General features: G+C 32.0%; 1 protein-coding gene across 2 annotated transcripts in view; it reads left to right on the top strand.

The window, feature by feature from the left end:
- The window catches only part of LOC127865824 (uncharacterized), a 116,701-nt gene that overhangs the window by 5,178 nt on the left and 87,617 nt on the right, over positions 1-23,906 (top strand). Inside the window, exon 1 of one of the 2 annotated variants that reach the window (XM_052405845.1) lies at positions 7,414-7,597. The exons of the other annotated variant lie outside the window; for it this stretch is intronic. Coding sequence (XP_052261805.1) covers positions 7,510-7,597 — 88 coding nt within the window. The 5' untranslated portion in view covers positions 7,414-7,509. Of the gene's footprint in view, positions 1-7,413; positions 7,598-23,906 lie in introns of those variants that run through there. 2 annotated transcript variants of the gene reach the window in all.

Raw genomic sequence — 23,906 nt, 5'->3', positions numbered from 1 at the left:
CCAACACTAGTCAATCAACTGTGTCACAGAGGCAATTGTGTTTATTGGTACTTTATTCAAACATATGGGATTTAAAACACATAACTCTGTTATGAAATAGGAATCCCTTGGTGAATGGAGTTGAATAAGAACCTCTGGTTTATTAAAAGACGATATTCTTAGCACTTAAGTGTTTTCACGACAAGATTCCACTCGCTTAGAATATGGCAAGAGATTCAAAATATTGACTATTCTGTATTTACAAACATAGAGACAATCCTGAGTTCAATCTAAGTTTGTGAAGTTTGAACACAACTGGCTTTAAATCTAGTTTATCCATATAATTCTATGTATATAATCCATTGAAAATGTTTTTAATACGATTACTTTATAAACAGTTGTTATGGTATGTAACATTTACAGCCTAAAAAAACAACAACACTGTGTACATGTTGGACAATTGATAGTTTATTTTGATATAGAAAATGTTAATGTATTGTTGCTTTTTGAATATAGTTTTTAACACACACACAATGCTTAATTCAACATGGTCTGATACATTATCTTGTTATAATGATTGAATGACAAGTTGAATGTATATGCTACTATGTCCTACGACTGCTAATAAAATGGGCGTTATTTGTCCCTTTGACAAGGTTTGTCTAAATATTTAACTTCAGTATGTAAATTTGTATTTTCATAAGAAATGTTAAAGGGATCTTTTAACGTTTTGGTAAATTGACAAAATTCATATTCGCAAATTTTCGTTTTAGTTATGATATTTGTGAGGAAACAGTAATACTGAACATTTACCATGGTCTAATTTAGCCATTATATGCATCTTTTTACGATTTTAATATAAGTCGTTATAAAAACACGCCCGGTATTATATATTGCAAAATCTTTAAAGGGCAATACCGATGGTTATTACGTTATTTGTTAAAAGGTGAGGGGCGGACAGCTTTATTAAATATTGCTTAAATCACTGAGCTTCGTGGATTTGAGAATACCATAAGTTTGCGATTTCCATATATAACATGCTTCTCAATACGCATTGAATTCTTTTGTTACGCTGGTCTAATGTTAATGTACAATACTTTACTGTTTTGAATATTTAAATGTGTATTGTGACTAGAAGTATACAGGGGATTTTCGCGAGCAAAATAAACAAGGATTTTACAACATTAATGACCAATGCATTGTGCTTTTGTTGTATATGTTCCTTATGCAGCTGTTATTAATTGGACCCCTAATACTAAATCTCTGTGTTGGATGAACCTAACGAATTTCGATCGATTAAATCTTTGTCAAAAGATTAACACAGACGCTCTTAATCGCTTAACTATTACCGATTTGTATACACAAATTATTGTTTAAGGGTCATCATCATCATCACCATCATCATCATCATCATCATCATTATCATCATTATCATCATCATCATCATCATCATCATCATCATCATCATCATCATCATCATCATCATCATCATCATCATCATCATCATCATCATCATCATCATCATCATCATCAGCAGCAGCAGCAGCAGCACAATCATCAGCACAATCGTCATCATCGTCACCATTTCTTGCATCACCAGCATCATCTGCATCGTCATCATCATCATCATCGTCGTCGTTGTTGTTGCCGTCGTCTTTGTTGCCGCCACATTCTTTGTCGTCGTAATTCTCAGCATTAAAATAACAAATATAATTTAAAATAATAATAATAATCATCATACACTATGTGAAATGTTTTATTCTAAATTGTTTTTAATCTCAAAATGGAACATTCGAAAAGACGCGGCTGTATGATGTTACGAAATTAGATATCTTATCTTGGGCGTTGAAGTTGACCTATTTGATCAGAAGGACGATCTAATTGATACGCAGTCTGATTTAAGAATAAAAGACGACGTTTTTATCTCTGAAGTTTTAATCTGCACTTTATAGTGTTCGATATGTCAATTACTAGGAAGAAATAGCTTTACTAACATTCAAACATCGTGTACAATGAAGATAAAGTATCATTTTTGTGATCGAAGAGATATGTAATACTTATATATGATACAAATAACCTTAAGCAAATATCATCTTCATGTTTATTTTCAACCATCAGAAATGCGTTTTTACATAGTCGGTGTTATTTTCCACGGAATGAAAACTGAATGGTTGTTCAAAATATCATGTCCGCACAATCCAGATTTAATTTAATTAACTCTGTTACAAAGCATTTATATTCCATAATTCCATGGAAGGATCCTTCAAAAACATATTGCAATTGTAAATTGTTTTATCCTGTTTACGTTCACTTTTAAATGGCGTATGGGAATGAAATTTTATTTCCAAACATAAGCATTATCAACTGTTTTATTTGTTTAAAAAAACTCACGTGGATTGTTCACATAAAACTATCGGATACGCATGTCATATATCTATATTTTATACAAATAATACATATTTTATATATCGTATACACATTTAATTTACACTTATAAACAGTGCAGCATCCCTTTAATTCTCCACTCCCCACATACTACGCATAACAACTCGATCATGGAACGTGGTCGTCTTAGTTTAAATCTTTGTTAACTTCTACCATTACTTAATTTTCATAATAACTATCATCCATGTCACCACGCTTGTGTATTTTACATCCATATAAATTTGCCGTATTATTTCCAACATTTTCCATTACTGATAAAACTAATATAATTATATGTACACTCGTCTCTATATATTGAACGTTTGTAGGATTTACAAATTTACAATTACAATATATATGAACGAGTCTTGAATGCAGCGAATTCAATGCTAAGTGTATTTACACGTTATGTGTGTAAACAATGATTAAAATGTTATTTAAATGTGTTAATCCACAATCCATATGAATTTACCGTATTATTTCTAACATTTTTCATTACTAATAAAAATAATATGATTATATGTACACTCGTCTCTATATATTGAACGTTTGTAGGATTAACAAATTTACAATTAAATTATATATGAACGATTCTTGAATGAAGCGAATTCAATGCTAAGTGTATTTACACGTTATGTGAGTCAATTATTAAAATGTTATTTAAATTCTGAGTTGTATTTTTCAGTCCATAAAAGTATATTTTGTATAAAACCGGCTTAAAAGCATACTGTTTAGTTCTCGCCGTTGTGTTTGATATGTTTTGTCAATTTTAGCGACCGACGTTTAACCATCGGCTCCTCTATTGCTCTTTTTATCTTATACTTTGCAAACACGCCATATGCCATTCTTTCCAAAGAGATATCAATAAACAGTGATTTCGCTTTAAGTGATTGACTTTGATATTGGAAATAAGAAGAGTATGTGCTTACAATTAATAACATAAAAACGTGATAATCGACTACATGCATTTTATGGGGCACACAAAAAGTTTTAAGTTAACGCAGATCCACTATTCAAGCAACCTTTTCGTCTCTCACATTTTTTATCGTTTCAAATGATAATAAAATGTGTCCGCAATATGCAATTTTTCGTTTATCTAGATTAATATCGCTTGTATAACATGTTTACAATCAAAAGGATAAAGAACTATATCCAAGTAAGGAAAATGAAACTGTTTGTTAATGATGACAATACTTCATTTAAAATCCTTTTTGATATACGCGAAATATGTGTGGAATATATATAATGAAAATGCAAATGTTCATTTATCTGCACGAATATTATCCATATCAAAACACTTGACGACATTATTGAGTTTCAAGAATGGCATGTAGACGAATAAAATATTGATAAGCACCCGGCGTTGTTTGTGTGATTTAAATACTTGATTGAAAGTCTTCTGATGGCCTTTGTTGTAAACAAGTTTCTTATTTCAACAGTCAAAATGACTTACACAAACATCTCAAGCTTAGCCTTTGGTTTTTCATTATCGGTCAATTGGCCTAACCGTAGAAATCATCACGCGCGACTATGAAGCATCTTGTTTAAATTTTAGATGTTGTCTCCATAACATGTTGCGAACGTCCAGATATTGTTTAAAAAGAATAAGTAAATTTAAATTAATAGTATCGCAAAGAAAACATACCATGTATAAAACTTAGACCAAGTTGCTTCGTGATAAATGATCAATATCCCGACTGAATACGAAACTGTGAAGTAAACATGTGAGTTAAAGAAGTTTGGATTATATTTCGTTAAATTGATGGTTTTAATCTCAAGAACAAAATCATAGTAGTGCAGCAGTCAATTGTAATGTTATAGAAATATGACTTTTAGCAAGTATCATCCAATTCCATAGCAAAACACATAAGGCCGACAAAAAATGCATGTTACAGATTTAGATTTTTTACATCCATTAAAGTAGTGTGCTTGTACCATCCAGAGAATGGTAAAAAGAGTTGAACAAATCAATTATGCTCAGTTGAATTATCCGAAGGGATATTAAAAAATTATAACTCTCTGATTATACTCCTTTAATTGACGTTTCGGCATAATGCCTTTATCAAAACATTTCCAATGTTTTGATAAAGGCATTATGCCGAAACGTCAATTAAAGGAGTATAATCAGAGAGTTATAAATCAATTATGGTTTTAAAAAGTTTACTTTCTCTGAAAAACATTTCGTATCTATTTGGTTTTAATGAGTAAATGAACGTGTGTCAATAAATTATCGATTGTAAACGGCCAAATATTACCCTTCACATGATTGGTCTTAGCTATCTGTTTGAATCAACATCTGAATGTGACAAATACTGCAACACGGCGTTACAGTATTTTCATCACAATATATTCAATGATTTTCAATGATTTTACTTAATGAATCGCTACTTGATATGGAATGAAGAACAAGTTGCCCCAATCATTTTGGTCTCGGTAATTGTGTTGCAGTTCAGAAGGTGGTCCTTCATGTATGGATTATGCTCATTGAACCATGGCTATAAATACGGTAGTATATGTTGATAATCAGATGAAAACAAACAACTTTTTTACAATTAACGTGCAATCTTTTTGTACATTGGAGTTATTTGAATATATGTTTTAATTTCACTGATGAGATTTTATGTTCAAAGAAGCATACAGTTGTGTAGTGCTTGCACTTAAGCGCACTTTAAAACCATGCTTTGATTTCGATAATTGATTGGTAATTAATGTAACATATGTTCATATCATATCCTTTTTTAATTTATTGGTTCCAATAAATGTAGATCGTTTTATAAATCTGGTTTAAGCATATCGTAATATTAATTCACGTCCAGTAACAAAATCCCCGAATAACTGTTTGGTTGATTTAATCTGCTAAGGGTATTAAATCGACAAAAATGTGAAGCACTTAATTTTTTATCACGGTCACACCCAAAGCTGAGATTACGCTGCGAGTGGTTTACCGTGTCCGTCAGTCCGCAATCCAGTTATCACCGATTTGAGTGCGGGTTACCGGTATTGGTATTTCGTTTCAAAAAGTTGTAGCCAATCGTATGACTCAAGATAAATTTCTGTTTTCAGATTAGCTTTGTTTACCGGTAAGGACAAACATATAACAATACGAGTTCTCTATGTTCTTTATATGCTTATGTTGAAATCTGTAGCATGTGCTTAACGATGTAAGTAACGTCATATTATTTGCTTAATATGGACGAGGGTCTCATATGGGTGATATGCGACAACACATTTTAGTTCAAACATTTGATATACTCTTTATGGATGTAGGTTGAAAATAGAATGCCATGTGTTATAAGGGTTTTTGGTTTAAACAATACCAACTCAATCCCATACAATATTCTAAACGGTATGTTTCGGAACAATTTCATGATTTCCGTTTTTGCGACCTATGGGCTATTTCTCATTTTAATTAGGTTAAATTAAAAAAATATATATATATTGAAAACTGTATGTGTCATTCTTTCATTTATATCGTCAATTTATTTCTCAATTTGTTCATTTAAATTTCATGAATGCACTCACGCGCCTACTCACGCACGCACGTTCGCACACTCACACAAAAGGCAGATAAATGCAAACATTTAAGATAAGATTAAAGGTTGTTATTACAGACATGGTTATAAATCTAACATGCGTGGCATTCGTGGAGATAACCAAATACAAACATGTTTTCAAATCTTTAGTCATTAAAATGCAACTAATAGCTTAAACTTAAGAACGAGCTTATTGCTTTTCTAAATGAAAATATTGGTCTTACATCTTTTTTCATTTTAAGATAAAAACACTAAAACGTGTTGGTATTTGTCTTTATCGAACAAAACATGCTGCAGTGTTTACGAACTTGTTTTGCATTTTACGCAATCTAAGTTTGGTCGTATTTGTGTGGTTTGATGATATTATCCCATCTATTCAAGGCCTGGTTTTAGGAATGTCTAGCCCTTTTCTTGTGGTATTACTCTTACTGATCCGCCAATAAATATTTGTATTGCAATTTTCCCCTCAGCTGACATAATTATGTTTACTCTATACATCTGTATTGATAACCGTTGCTTAAGGTAACTGTTACGTGAACACACCAGGGTGCAAATAGACGGATAAAATACAAGATCTTTGCGTGCGTCAAATAAAAAAGGATTATTCTAGTCCATCAAGGATCAGCTCGCATGAGCTTTTGCTTTCTATTTTCTTCATGTAGCTGTTATTGGTCGAAACCCATGACGATCCATGTTCGTATAAGATTACTTATTTTCGCTCGCTTGGTTCAAAAGTTAGTTAATCCAACATTATTGTAATTTTCACGAAGCATTTTCCAACACAGGATCAGAACCAATTTACATATTTTGGTATGTCTGATACAGTTTAGTATTCAGACATTGCTTGCATTCACTGAAAATTGAAAACTAATCGCGCTTCAGAAAAACGCCTGATTTGGGGCTGAAAAATTACATGTATCATAATTATTCTTTGATCATCCCATCAAATTCAAATGAGAAATCAAAAAGAAAAAAATGTTAGTACATTGTAGATAATCAATTTTGTCTTAAATATGATATCATTCTAAAGTAAGCTCCTTTTCTTTAACATCAATCGTAATATATCTTGAAAATTTAAATGTGTTATGTCTGCAAACGTTCCATATATTGAGCTGTGTATAAAATATATTTATTTCAGGATACGTAATAAAATTAAGTTGGAAAATTAAAAAATACATACGGAATAATTGTCTTATGTAAAAAAAAATTATTATCAAAGTAAGAATGTGAGCACCTTACGGGAGAATATGATTATTTTGATGAATATTTATTTTATTAATCTGTCCTTTTAACCCCAAGCCCCATATTGAACTGATAACGAGTCCATCACTAGACGATTTTATCTGAGTTAAAATCTTTAAAAGACAGACAGTTGTATCGACACATGCTGATAACGTAGCGGTAGTGAAAAATTGATTCAAGAATAACTGACCAAAGATTTGCGGTTTTTAACGTGGCATAACAAAGGAACTTCATTATCAAACAAGTGAAACTGTTTGTAGAAATGTAATTGTGTTCAGTTTGGTATATAATTTTACAAGAACTTGACGTAACAGAACCCGTGAAAGTAGGAATGGCAAAAGCACTCGGATTGTTGCTGATATTTCTTTGTGGATTGACTGATCTAATAACTGTCAAAAACGTAAAAGCTGAAAACATCGGTGAGTAAATTATGTCAGTTTCAATAAAAAGAATCAATATATATTTATAATAAATCCTTAGACTAGATTTATGTTGTATACAGTGTGAGGACGGTTATAAAATATTGCGTTTCAAAAGATTTAAAGGGAGATCATACGATTTTGTCAAATATTTATGTTTTTTTATAAAATGTGTAAAAAATCTTATTATACATATATTTCAATATAAATTAAAATAAAAGTTAAGAAGAACATGTGTCGAACAATGCGAAATAAGCAAGATATTTAATTCTGAAATCGAAAATGTCTGAACAGTCGGATTCGCCAGCATGTATATCATGCATGTACGATGTGAATCTAAATTAAGTTTTTAACTTCCTGCAACGACATCTTTTCATACGACACACGCACACCGACTCCGATCCTAATAAAAAGACGAATGCTTCGGTTATTGTAGAAAAATATGTACGAAATATCTTCGTCACCATCGGCTCGGGGCGCTTATTAGTCTTTGCTGCATTTTATGAAGTTCGTTTTCAATGTATAATTTTTCCCGCCTATTTTGTGTAATTGTAACATATTTTTATCAATATATTACAATTTAACACAAATACAAATCGTATAATCTGCCTTTAATTTAATGTTAATGTAAAAAAAATTATTATTTGTGAGATAATAACGTTTTCGCAACAAAATGAAACTTAATTACATGTGAATATGGAGAAATTATTTTAATTACTCTATCAAGGTGAGTACGTTTGTATCATATTATGTACAGCACAAAACATTTACACCGATTATAAAACTCAAAGCATCTGCCATTTTATGATGAGCCTTGTAAACACTCATAAAATACATATTTATAATAAACAGACCAAATTGAACAAAAATATTAAGCAACAAAACCACTATACTAATGTGCAGTGTGAACATGTTTTGATCCATGCTACGTGTAAAAAAAAATATGTTAAATATTATTAAAATTTCTGAGTTAGATTGTTTTAAGTTTATAATAGCGTTTATGGCATAAAACCGGCTTAAAAGCGTACTGTTTTCGACACGACTTTGTGTTTCATACGTCGTTGTCTCGATAGTGGTTAACTTATTCGCATACTCAGTAAAAAAAGCTTTTGGTAAATTAAATCATATCATAAATACATTTACAAAGTGAGATCAAGTTCGGCCTTACATAGAATTAGTGTACGCCATATTGATTATTATTCCACAAGTATAGAAAAGTAAACCTTAACATACAAATAATGTCGATTGATGATTCAAATAAAACAAAAACAAAAGCTGAAGAAACAGGAAATTGTAGCAAAAAAATACAAACCTTTGTTTTCCCGACATTTATTTTGAGACCCCACTTCTAAGGATATTCATTTATACAATTAATAGCTGTTTTCGACTACGGGGACCAGTTAAAACAATTGCAATGTCATCGGCAAACGTAAATATAAAAATATATAACATATCAATATCATTAGTATATATGTTTGTAGAACTCAAATGTTAACCAGTATAATTTAAAATCAAAACAAACAAAAGAGGTGACAATGACTTACCTTGTTTGACCACTAATGACACATCGAAAAATTTTGAGAAAGACATTGAACGTGAACACTTTATAAAAGCGTTCACATTTGGATATATGGATTTCGGAATTATATGCATTTTACAACTGATATCTGAGTTCACAAGTTTAATCCATAGGGCACAATGAATGATAGTATCAAATGCTTTTTCATAGTTTATAAAGGCACAACATAATTTTAAATTATTCGCTGAATTATACTGTGTAGAATAAATGTACAGTCCGACGTACTACGATTGTTTAAAAAGTCATATTGACATTCATTAAAAATGGAGACATTCTCGAACCAATTATTTAAACAGCTGCACAGTGTTAAAGAAAATATTTTGGCTAGAATATTAACTAGGGTTATCCCTCTATAATTTGCAGGATTAGATTTATCACCCTTTTTGAACAATGAGACAATTTAGCAATTAGTCCAGGACTCAGGCTTTACACTGTTATCAAATAAATAATTGACTATTTAAACTACATCTAGGTATGGGGCAATAAATTGTTTGCAATCAAAGAAAAAGTTTGCAACGTGACAGTAGTATGGTGGCCATCGTTTTTGGCCATCGACCTCTCTGAATCCAACTGATGTTTCACTTTTTTACCTTATTTTTTTTTAAATTCATATTTAATTATTTCCAAATATGTAGATAATGTAATCGAATACTTTTTTCGCTGAAAGAGACTGATTTTGATGCTGAAAACAAGACGAGTTGTACGTGCGTTTAATTAATAACATACACATGAGATAAGTGACGATAATTTTTTTATGGGGCTACAAAATAAGGTTCTTGTGATAACAAACCCACAATTTAAGTAATCCTGTTTGTCCTTCAAGTTGTTTACCTTTCCAAACGATATCGCAGCAACTTAATAAAACTTTTCCGCAAAGTGCAATTTTGTGTTATCAAGATTTAATATATCTTTTATCACACTTTGAACATCACGATTTTTAAGCATCGATGTAAGAAAAATCAACTGCTTGCTAATGTGGATAAATCTCTTAATTAACATCTTTCCTTATTTACGCGAACTACAAACGACATCTCTATCAAGAAAATGCAACTGCTCGTTTATCTGGACGAATATTTTTTTGTCAAAACACCAGACGACGTCCTTGAGTATTAAGAAAGGATGCAGATGAGGACAATTATTGATAGGCCCCTGCTAAGTGCGATTGTAATACTTCAATCTAGGTCTTGGTTTGTCAGTTGCTCTCTGTTGAATTTGTTTTTTATCTCAACAAGAAAAAAGGTTTAAACAAACCTCTCGAGCTAAGTCCTTAGTTTTCATTTATCGAAAAAATGTCCTTATCGCAGAAATCATTATGCGCGACTATGAAGCATCTTATGTACACACACAACCTCAATGTAAGATCTTTCTCCATAAAGTTGTTGTGAATATATTGTTAACCTATTGCTTGTTGATATTTCATTTCATTGATGTTGTTGATTCTAGGGATGGCATCGAATACCAATATCGGTATTCGAATGTTCGCAAATTCATTCAATCGAATATTCGAATATTCGCATAAAACGGCTGGATTGATTTTACCTTGTCATGTATTAATTTCCATTGGTTTGTAAGTTATATCCGTTTGCTAAATACGAGGCTGTTTATTAACGTTGATATCGAATAATTGTATCGCTGTCGACTAATACTGTGACCGATACTGTGATCGGGCACAAATAGAATGAAAAACATCGTGTCATAGAATTTTATTTTTTAATGATTCCACAGATTTGTAGCAGACCGCGCATATGTAAAACTAAGTTAACACACATAACACGTTGCGGTCTTCTTATCCACAGACCGTGTAAAGTATTCCATACTGCAGAACGGGCTGGTGGCATTTTCAGATTTGAATTATGATTCCTTGATGATTGTTAAATTTATATCATCTGCTACTTTTGAGTAATTCACATATTTAAATGTCTGTTCAAACTGTGATCACAAAAACTAAATTATTATTCGCAAGTAAATGGAAGCCCTTAATTTGTACCTAATTGACAAACAACAGTTCGGGCCCTTTCTTATAGTTAGTATATTGCATTGCGCGATTTGAGTAATTCACACATTTTAATGGCTGTACATACTGTGATCACAAAACTTAATGATTATTCGCCAGTCAATTGAAACCGTCAATTGACACCCCATTGGCAAACAACAGTCGGGGCCTTTCTTAGAGCGTGTATATTGCATTGCGCAATCAACACTGATACGGGCCGCGTTATCAGTTTGACACGAAGAACGTCACGTCAAACATATTACTCCCAAGTGATTTCGGTTGCTTTTTAGTAAGCGGTTCGCAGTTCATTAAATATTGGTGAAATTACGTTTGGAAAAAAATGCGAATATGCGAATATCATTTTTATTATTCGAATGCTGACCATTCAATCGAATATTCGATTTTTCGAATAATTTTGCCATCCCTTTTGATTTCATTAACAAAATACAAACAACAGAAAAAAGGATGTTTTCGAATTAGATATACAGTTTGTCAATCAGTTTCGGATAATCAGCAGTTCCGATTAATTTGTATTTAAACAAAATGATAAGTGTCGAAAATATACATTAAATAAAGGAATAAATTAACAAAGTTTTAGCAAGAAAGCTTTTGTATTATGCTTACAAAGGGGGGGGGGGGGGGGGTAAATGCAGCAAAAAGTTTACCGGAACTGATTGAATGAGTTATGTTTTGAAATGTGCATATGGATATAGAAGACTTGATTATTTTCAAATAAACTTTTTGCTGATTGAAAGCAAATGCCATGACAATGTTTTTAAATACTAATTCTGTAAGTTGAATGATTTTTAATAATTGCCGAAGGGTGATCTTTAATTTGCTATTTTTGACAAAAAACTGCATATGCCGTCTGGCCTAACCTGTTATCATACATAATAAATTTTACCTTTTATTTTTACATCTGCTCACATTGACACTAAATCCCGAAATAAATTATTGTGGTCAAAAGAATTAACGTTTTTTGCCGAGTGATTCTAAACTGGTTGACTGACTGTATCGCACTCATAAAAAAAATGTGCTCGTGCCATCCAGAGATGCAGAAATATATTAAACAAATCAATAAAGGTGTCAAATAGTTTATTATATATAAGTTGTATCTGATAAAGTTATCTTATTCATTTGGTTGTAATATTTAACTGAATGTGTGTTAATATAATCAATAAATGTGCAATCGTTACGGCCAAATATTACCCGTCACATGATTGGTCTTAGCTATCTGTTTGTCTCAACAACGGAATGTGACAAATAATTGACCACGGCGTAACGTTGGAGACATATCCATCACAATATATTCACTGATTTTTCAATGATTTTACTTGATGAATCGCTTCTTAAATATGGAATAAAGTACAGTTATCGGTCTTGGTAATTGTGTTATGCAGTTCAAAAGGTGGTCCATCATGTATTGATTATGCTCGTTATACGAAAAATGTGTGTTTAAATTGAGGTCAATTTACTTGGATAAATGATTAAACAGTTATGTGGATTCATACATTTTCATTTGGTAGGCGAAATAGATTTGAAACACAGCCAGACAGTCTCGAACCAGTACACGTTGTTCTTTACTTTGCAGGATATCCGTAATTGACAATTGAATGATTAATATAGAATGGTGAAAAAATGATGAAAAAAAGCAATAGAATTGCATTGTGTAATAAAGTTACATTAATACTGCACATAACACCAAGCACGAAACTTATATGCAATAGAACAACCCATGGCATTCAGTAATAAATGAGATATTCGATGCAAATAACCAATACAAAGACAACAACAAATAATATCATAAATGCACAAACCTATCATCAAGAATAAAACATATGAGTACATAAACGAAAAACAATATTTGACGTCCTTAATTCAGGAAGACAAATAATTGATATATTTATAATAAGACATTTCCTTATTATTAATCATGTTAAATCCCGACACTATTAAGAATATGATTTCTTTTATACCTAATGATAAAATATGACATTCTTGCAGTGAAATAACAGCAGTGAAAATAAACAAATTGTTATTTTCACCGTTGAAATCGGTGAAAATAACACTTTTTCGGAACTACTTTTTCTATTTTAAAATTATCGTATCAATATGTTTATGATCACGAGTTATTTAAAATCGGTATTCCACCGAATCAAACATATGTTCTTTTTAATTTATGCTTTTTTTTCACCGTTTATTTAGATTGTAAAAGAGTTTAACTGGAGATTTTCGCTCGAATAGTAACGTCATTTCGTGGAAAAATGACGTCATTTTGGGTATTGAAATGTATTGAGGCACGCCACGGGAGAAAGGGTAATTTTTTAGAAAAAGGGAAACAGCTGTTAATTTCTTTCTTGAAAAAGGGTCATAAAAAAAAACAGAAAATGAGTTCATGTCTGTGTAAGATCGTTTGTTATTTCACTTGTGATCATAGAAAAATAATATTTTCACTCGTGGCTGCGCCACAAGTGAAATTATGTTTTCTATGATCACTCGTGAAATAACAAACGATCTTACACTGGCATGGACAAATATCCTCTATAACATCTGCAAACATAAAATGCTCCAACTATTCCGACATGTGACTCTTACTGCATTCATCTCATCAAAGCACCGATAGTTATAGTTATGCAAGCGTACGGAATGTGCACTTGGTAGGACAACATGAAAGGAAGATATCGCACCTGAAAATGGGGAAGGGCCCTTGATGCTGACACATCTTCAAACCTCGAAAACGAAAGGCATGTTAAAAAATGCTTTATCCTTAAATGTTTCAACCAATTTTGAAAGAATAGCTATTGCACATTTATTTCTGCAAGCACATGATACCACAATATTTAATGATCCAATGATCAGTTTATGGCAATAACATCCTTTATTTAATCGTTATAATAGCACGCTCGGTGGTATATTTGGCGAAATCTTTAAATCAGAATTGTCCACTGTACAGATACAATTTCCAAGAATAATGATTACATTTTCTAAAAGACACGACACACGCACATGTATTGTTTAACATGTACATTATTTTTGTTAATAAGACGAAAAGTACGTCATTTTCCTGGCAGTAGTCTAGCTTGGTTTTGAGATATAACGCACCTATTGTATGTGCCTGCGTGACCTTTATAAATGCACACGTCTCATTTGTGCAAATGAACGTTGAATAAAGTTTTGATTCAACTGGTTTAATTAGTTCTTTCAATTAGTTCTTTCAAAACTGCGGGCTATTTCAGTTGGTAGAGATCTGGATTACACATTCTGAGATCGCGGGTTCAATCTCCTGTCCGGCACCATGACATATGTGGCGATAGGTCATGAACTAAGAATGTGCACTATGTATTGGTAGACCCGCTATCTAAGGAGTGAGCTGGAAAACTGACCGCCTAAATGTTATGAATGTTTAGCTGTGAAATCGGTACAGACAATCAACTACACAAACAAAAGTTAATAAAATGTGATGACGTTATATGTAAATATAATCGGTAGACCCATAAATGTTTTAATTGCTATAAAGTAGTCTTATTTTAAACGCGATACCATTTTAGATAATTGACATCTGAAGCTTTATAACAACTTATAAATGAATGTTTGAGATAATTGGTTTTAAGAAGTTTATTAAATGTGATAATATTATCTTTGACAGTGAAGTTTTGACTGACAAATATAATAAATCTCATAGTTTATGTTAGCCATCTGTCAAAATTATCAATGGAATTCGATAAACGTTTTACCAACGCATAACAAAGTCAGGGATGTCATGAAGGGTCATCATGATTTACCATCTGATATTTTTATCCACCAACGGCGGATCATTCTTCTTAGTTATCGAACTTGGCTATTGTGTTGTGCAGCTCTGCTCATATTAGATTCTACTCATTGTGTTTGTTTTAGTATTGATTTGCTATTCCGACTTCAAGTTAATACACTCTGAAAGCCATGAACAAAAATGCATGCATCATAAAACATATGTTGGGGTAATTGATTTGTATTCGTAAATTATGCGTGCTTGAGATTTTACCCGCAATACAGACAGTAAGAGTAAGCTTTAATTAAATGTAAATACAAGACATGTAAGCGGAGTTATTATGGGGTTTTAAACTACAGAATTTTCAATTATAATATTTCAAGTAGACTAATATGATGGGGCATGTTTGTGCACTTATGTTGCAAAAAACGTTGTATTTCCTGCGTATGATAACATTATAAGCTTGGATAAAGGTAAGGCATACATACAGATATTCATGTTTATATTTGGATATCAGTAAATGGGACTGTTTCCTAAACATGAAAGTAGTTATGACCATATCTTTATACACTACTTTACATAAACGAAATGAACATGGTAACTGTATTTTATCAGCCGTACATGAAGTGTGCTTTGCAAATATATCACTGAAACGGCTTGAAACGGGCATGCAATAGTCTAAACCTTTGCATCTATTCATAAATTAATAAGACCGTTCATGCGAATAACATTTAAACAGAACATCACACTATATACTTGAACATAGCAAGTAGTGTTAAGTTAAACTATATTTAGAATATGGCGAAAGCAATAACAGAAATATGTTATTGAGTCATTTTTTGCAATTAATTATGTTCACATTTATATCAGTCGTCTGTTAAATGGCCTCTATATTATCGAAACTCACACCAAAAAGCATGTTGATGCAGTTTTTTTAAGAGAAATTTGTTATAAGATAAACAATATGGTTTTAAGGTAATCGGTACGTGTAAGTATATTTACCGTACCCTGGGTACATGCAAGTATACTTAAGAGTACCCGGGGTACAATTAAGTAGTACCCGAGCCGACAATGACCAATCGAGCTTTAGTAAATCAGGTTGTGTAATTTGGCAAAATATTATTAGAAGTGTATAGTCCCTGAACAGTAATTTTGCCGGTTCTTTCCAAGTAAGATATTATCATTTCATTCCATTGAAACGGCTTTTAGTCGAACTAGGATAATTATAGATAGAAAACATATAATATTGATTCCTATAGATTATTTATAATATTGTTTTGCATTGTGAGGTAATCAATGTGAAAATTCTACACTTTAAGACAGGGATGACATCGAATACCAATATATGTATTTTAATATTCGGCATTTAATTGAATCGAAAAATCGCATGTTTTGTATTAAATATTCTGAACGTTCTGGTCTAGGCGAAATACAAATATAACAAAAATATGTTATTGAGTCATTTTTTGCAATTAATTATGTTCACATTTATGTCAGTCGTCTGTTAAATTGCCTCTATATTATCGAAACTTTGTATTAAATATTCTGAACGTTCTGGTCTAGGCGAAATACAAATATAACAAAAAAAATTAACATAATTTTAATGTTTCAATAGATACATAGTGCTTTATGGATAATGGGTTTTTAATTAAGTTTACAACTTAGAGGTCTACTTTTATGTGTGCATTTTGAATACATTTTAATCGTTAATAAAAATATTTATTTGAATACGTGCTATACGTACATTAACTATATAAATTGTAAGACACATTAAACTTTGTTGATTAATGGGATAGAAAATTGTAAGAAAAAGGTACACGTCACAATTAAGCACACAATAATACGTTAAAGGGACTTTTTCACGTTTTGGTAAATTGACAAAATTGAAAAAAGAAGTTTGAGATTTGAACATTTTCGTTTTATTTATGATATTTGCAAATAAACAGTTACACTGAACATTTATCTTGCTCTAAAATATCCTTAATATGCATGTTTTAACGATTTAAAATCCAAAAAAATACGAAGCGTTACAAACGCGAAACGATTGACTAATTTGGAGAGTTCTGATGTTATCATTATATTTTGTGACTTTACGAAGATTCCTTACATACAGTATAAAAATGAGAGCACGGATGGCCGAGTTGTGTTAATGTTAGCCTTTTACTCCAAGGGTCAGTAGTTTGAGCCAAGTTGAGGATTACTTTTTTATGTCCTTCAGTCTATACTGGGGACAAATTGTTTTTGCCCTGTCTGTTTGTTGGTTTTCTGTTGTTTTTTTTGCGTCAAACTTTAACATTGGCCTTAACTTTTGCAATATTGAAGATAGCAATTTGATATTTGGCATGCATGTGTATCTCATGGATCTGCACATTTTGAGTGGTGAAAGGTCAAGGACAAGATCATCCTTCATGATCAAAGGTCAAATATATGGGGGACATATTGTTTCACAAACGCATCTTGTTTCTTTCTTTAATTGTATTCTTGTTTAATACTTGAGCTATTTAGTTCTGATGTTTACATTTATCAATTTAAAGCATTTAATGACAAACTTCAACAAATGACAAAATCTATGAACAAGTCCCTTTAAAAGGTTGTACAAAGCATATAACCAATTATTATAGGGCATACACTTAACTTAAGATCATAGTCTTTCTTTAGACATTGTTTAGATATACGCGATGAATTTGTAAACACACTGTACATTTATATGTTTAGCATCGCTTCTATTGATGCAATCCTCGCCGGAATTTATTATTTAGATTATTAAATCGATACCACACTGTGAATGAAGTTCAACTAATTTTAATTTTTAGTAATAGATTTGATATAAAACTGCATAAGAACTTTACTTCTAAACCATACTGGTTTTGTTTTTCCTATATGTGCCAATAATTCTGAACAAATAAACAACTCGATAAAAGATTAATTAAGCATGCGCATGTCATATACAATATGAATGGCGGGGTCGAGTGGTGGAGGTGAAAACAGGCTTCATGTTGTGTTTGTTTTCTACATGAAATTCAATTCATTCATCCAGTTTATTCGTTTATGCGTAAAATAAATATGAACGAAGGGAGAATACCATTGCCAACTGTTTAATAGGAACAGTAGTCTCCCGTTAAATATTTGCACAAACTCGATTGGACAAACAGACAAAAGATAAATAGAACATATCTGCTTTAAAGCTGCTTTCGTTTGTTTTGATAGTGTGGAGGTTAGCAATCAACCATTTTAACGCCTTAACCCTTTTATGCCTAGTAGACTCTCCCGTCCTTCTAAATTAGATCAATTTATTTCCAAAATTAGGGATGTCTAGTATATTTATTTCTATATTTTGAATATTTCTTACAGAAATTCCTTAAAGCAAACAGCGCAGACCCTGATGAGACGCCGCATCATGCGGCGTCTCATATGGGTCTACGCTGTTTGCCAAGTCCTTTTTTTCTAGACGCTGGGCATAAATGGGTTAATATATCTGCCGTCCAAAGGCGATGACAACAGTATCATACAGGCAACTTCATGTAAATAAAATACTACTGGAGGTTATTTTGTCTACTGATAATGTATCAGGAGATTAATATTTCCCTATAATTGAGACGCGTTCTGAGAAAACTGGGCATAATGCATGTGCGTAAAGTGTCGTCCCAGATTAACCTGTGCAGTTCGCACAGGCTAATCAGGGACGACACTTTCCGCTTTAATGGTATTTTTAGCTTCAAGAAAGTCGCTCCTTACCGAAAATCGAGTTAAGGCGGAAAGTGTCGTCCCTGTTAGCCTGTGCGGACTGCACAGGCTAATCTGGGATGACACTTTTCGCACATGCATTAAGTCCAGTTTTCTCAGATCGCGACTCAATTGATAATGTTATATTCTCTTGATGTATAATCTAATTATAATTATCGTTTCCATGATTTTACAAATCAGTGTAAATCGTAAACATTGTAACTTTTGCAGCTCATTAGGACGATTCAATTAATTTCATTAACGTTTTGTACCGGTAAGTTGAAATGGTAAAACTTCTGGTCCGGTGGTCTTAGTTCCGAAACCAAATAGAAGCAATAGAAGCATTTATTTTCCAATCATATTTTTATTAATAACACAAAACTATGCTTGGTTTTATTACATTACGGCTCAATAAATTAATTTATCAATTGTCCACAACATATTGTAATGACGTCTACTTGTTTCGTGTTTTTGAGAAAATTCAGGCGATAATGCAAAAGTACGAGTATAAATCAAATGTACAAATTATGAGACAAAGCAACTATACATGTAAATTAAATTTTAAAAAGATGAAGAAAGTGTATACATGGAATTGTGTTTATGTTGGTCTAATTTGAAAATATAAAGAAAGCAAATAGCCAATCATACTAATGACGTTATATTTTACTTCAAAGAAATATCGGGAGCAGTTTTTTACTTTTATGTACAAATGTACTAAATATATTGAAGAATTGAATATGACTTAAGGCAGTTCCGAATGCAAATTGAATTTATATTTATTTTCATAATCGTCGTCATAATTACAGGCGTAATTGCCCAGAGAGATTGAAGAGGTAGACTTATGAAACTAGGAAAATGGCCATCCAATTTGTACAATTTTAACTCTAAGTGGATCCAGCCTGTTAACTCATCATGAATAAGGCATACTAGCGTTTTTTTTACAGGCGAAATTTTCCTGAGAGATTGAAGAGATTAACATATTTTATACAGAACATGTTCGTTGGTAAGTAATTTAAGTCGTTTTAGAGCATATGATAAGAATGATATGACGCCCGTTGTAGTGTGTTATTATGTGTCATTAAACTTGGTCATCGAATTCTGAAGCTAAATTGCTTACACACAAATTGTCTGAACGTGTTTAAGACAACATAGCCTGAAATGGCAAGTGCATGTTGTCTAAACATGTGTCCTTATTTTGACAAAAAAATAAAATGGTCAAAATCACGTGGATTCATCCCCCTCGTGTGCGTGTATTTCGAAGTTTTATCAGGCCATTTCTTTTTAATAATAGCTGCAATTTCCAACGTTTTAATTTTTGCTGAAAGGTTTTCAACTATGTTGTGGACTTATGCTGTAGGGTGGGGAAATCGGAGTGCCCGGAGGAACGTCTCCTGCACGATGTGGTGACCATCTACCAAACTCACATGCACCGGGAAAGGGGATTGTATCCGGGTCGCAGATATGAGAAGCTCATCTTATCATCACCGCGCTTACCAGAGCGCTCAGCCTCCTCGTGTATAGAATCTCCCCGATTGTTTAGCACTGATATTATGAGGGTTTCACTTAGTAGTTGCCGTAGCAGTGTGATCAATGTACAGCTGACCCTTATCAGCTGAGATCAATACGCTGCTGCAATCGAAACGGAGTACTAACTCATTGGCATCACCAGCTAATCGAAAAGATCGCAGATAATGATTTCATTCCTCGTGGTTGACAAATACTACATAATCGCTGTCTATTGAACCACTCTGTCTAAACACCTCGTGCGTTGAGACCTATTCAACAGAAAGTCAATAAGCTCATACATTTAATGAAAACGCAGGCACTTCAAAACATCATTTACATTTTTTAGATCGAACACAAGAAAATGGTTGTTGTATTTTTTATCCAAACAACGTCTCAAAGCAGAACAATGCGCAGAAGAGCAGACTAGGAATCAGATTGTCTCTTCAACAATCCAGTAAAGTATTAACGCACGAAAACTTACTACGCTCAAAAAGAAATCTTTTGCACGCCTTATGCGTCGTGCTTAAAAAAACATTGTATGAGATCATATTGTGATATTATAATTGAGAAACGTGTGGCGTAGACATTTATGAGCGGAAATTGTATTTACTGATTGCCATTAAACGCGCAACAAAAGCATGCGTTGATTAAAAAATATAAATAATTAATTATATATGTCACATATGTTCATGTGAATTATAATAATACATGTATGATCCCTGTGTTGACATAAAAATTGATCATTTAAAACTTGTTATTTTAATCAGCGCATAGCAGAATATTAATGCAAATCTTCCCACAATAATTGATAATTGCCAGCTATGGTGTATAAAATCGTCAAAACCGTATGTGCCCACAGGTGGAAGTAACGTACCATGGATAGTATTTTTTTAGGAGCCCAATATATTTAAATTAATATATAAAATCATGTTTAATGAAAAAAAAATTGACAAAGAGCCATGAAAAAAAAACACCCTCTGATAGTGGAATCATAACAAGGTCATTAACTTGAATTGATCATAGACCTGTCTTCGCGGGCCGCACAAATGTCAAAATAGCTTTAATCCAAAGCATCCCTTGATCCTCCTATGGGCAATTGGACAACCTTTCAAAAAAAGTTTACTTAAAAAAAATATGTCCAGCCGTTAACTCACACTCGGTCGATAACCAAGCAATATTTTTAGCCCGTTTGTCAACCCGAATAAATCTTCGACAAACTTTCAAACAATATTTTTTAGTTTTTTCCCCTTAATCGATAGCTCGCTTCCTATTCCTTTAAAGCAACGAGGCATGTCACATAATGCACGCATATGCAACCACTTACCCCTAGCTATTTTGACATTTGTGCGGCCCGCGAAGACAGGTCTATGATAAATTCAAGTTAATGACCTTGTTATGATTCCAATATCAGAGGGTGGGATTTTTTTTCATGGCTCTTTGTCAATTTTTTTCTCATTAAACATGATTTTATATATTAACTTAAATATATTGGGCTCCTAAAAAAAAATACTATCCATGGTACGTTACTTCCACCTGTGTATGTACCCAAAGATAAAATTCTTTGATAACCTGCTAAAATACTCACCTATGAAACACTTCAAATAAAATTTTGATCACGGCTAAACCCAAAATTGAGATTACGTTGTGGGTGGTTTACCGTGTCAGACAGTCCGCAATCCAGTTATCACCGTACGGAGTGTGAGTTATTGGTATTTCTTTTCAGAAAATTGAAGACCATCGGTTGACTCAAGATAATTTTCTGTGTTCATATAATCCTTGTTCAGCGGTAAGGGCAAACATAATTATGAGCATTCGAGTTCTCCGTGTACTTGATATGCTTGGGCTGAAAATCTGAAAATGGGTGGCATGATATTACTCACTAGAGTCAAATCGTTTGTTTTACTTTGAATGGATAAGGGTTTAAAGTTGGTGACATGCAACAACACATTTGAGTTCAAATAGAGGCTTCGAAGTCCATGCCCTAGGAAATTATAAAATGCATCTAATTTATGAATTACAGTCAAATGAATTCCAAAGAAACTAAGCTACTTGATTTGTACGCAATGTATTTAGTTCTTTTATATTTGAGAAAATAAGGTTCACTGGAACGTATGTCCATTATTTTACGCATGGATATATATATATATATATATATAAATATATATATATATAAATATATATATTTATATATATATATATAAATATATATATATATAAATATATATATATATATATATATATATATATATATATATATATATATATATATATATATATATATATATTCACACATATGGCCAGTTACGGACGGGTCTCTGATTTAGAAATAGGTTATGGGGTTCCACTTTAAATACATGTATCTCCATACCCTTTTTTATCCGATATAAACACGAATTAAGGTATATAGGGGTACCTACTATTATTATTGTATATAAATACGTCATTTATTTAACGTCTTATACAAGGAAATATATAGCGAACTTATTTGCGAGGTATATACAATTTCAATTTCAGACCTGATTGTGGTTTTCGATTTAAGACCTTATTGTGAGATTTGATTGTATTACCTCCCCTACACCCCCCTCATAGTAATTAAAGGAGCCTAGATTGCGGGGTTGTATATAGACCCCGTTTTTTATATTGACCTCGTAAGTACAGTCTGAAAACTACAGAGACCGCGTAACTGGCACTATGTATTGGTATATATATATATATATATATATATATATATATATAAAAAAATATATATATATATATATATATATATATATATATATATATATATATATCTATATATATATATCTATATATAAATATATATATATATATATATATATCTATATATATATATATATATCTATATTATATATAATATATATATAATATATCTGTCTTATGTATGTATATACATATATATTCCAATTATAATTTCAAAATCGTCCTTGTCGCCGATTTCAACGCATTATTTTGTATGTTTATGTCGGTGCGTTGTCCATTAAAAACGACATGAAATGTTAATTTTTAAGAAACTGTTTGGTTCGTTACTGCTTTAATGTCAATTGTACAAAAAGGAAAACAAGTTTGATCTAAACGCTCCTCACGTCATTTCGCGAATATAAGCATAGTAAATTAATGCGTATAGGCGATAAAGTTACTTAAATATGTGTCATGCATTCATGTTTCTGTTCTTCTTATTTCAAACCGAATAAAATTAATTTACAAAAAACTGAACAATATGTTCCCAATAAACGAGAACAATATCCTCTTGTTAAGATGATTTTTAAGTATTTTCAACGTACGTAAATTAAGAAATACTTGCTTCAATGCTTTGTTGTTCAGCAAGTTTCAGAAAGTTATCTTTCGCTTTATGTACACAGCACTTGTATTAAGAAATTTATTTCACATTTTTGTGCTCCGATGTCTTCTTTGTTAATCATAAATGTGAAGTGCAACTGCAAGTTTTTGTTCGTTGCCTTAATGCTTAAATATGCAGAAAATGTTTAATAAACGCACCGACAGATTGGCGCGGACTTTTCATATCGTAATCTCTTTAAGCAAGGCCAGTATGCTACAATGTTCTGTCAGCACATTCTATCAGCATACAGGAACGTTATCGGTCAAAGCTGCCACTGTTCGTTAAACATATTTTCGTTTAAATGTCTTTAAAACAACCCAAACCAAAACAATCCGAAAAAATATTAATTATTTTTTAAATACAAATATATTTATTAGACAGAACCATTGTTTCTACTAAGATCCG

Source organism: Dreissena polymorpha, chromosome 2 (genome assembly GCF_020536995.1).
Source record: "Dreissena polymorpha isolate Duluth1 chromosome 2, UMN_Dpol_1.0, whole genome shotgun sequence".
Taxonomy (NCBI): domain Eukaryota; kingdom Metazoa; phylum Mollusca; class Bivalvia; order Myida; family Dreissenidae; genus Dreissena; species Dreissena polymorpha.
The sequence above is the reverse complement of the archived record's forward strand: the minus strand, read 5'-3'. Positions and strand labels throughout refer to the sequence as shown.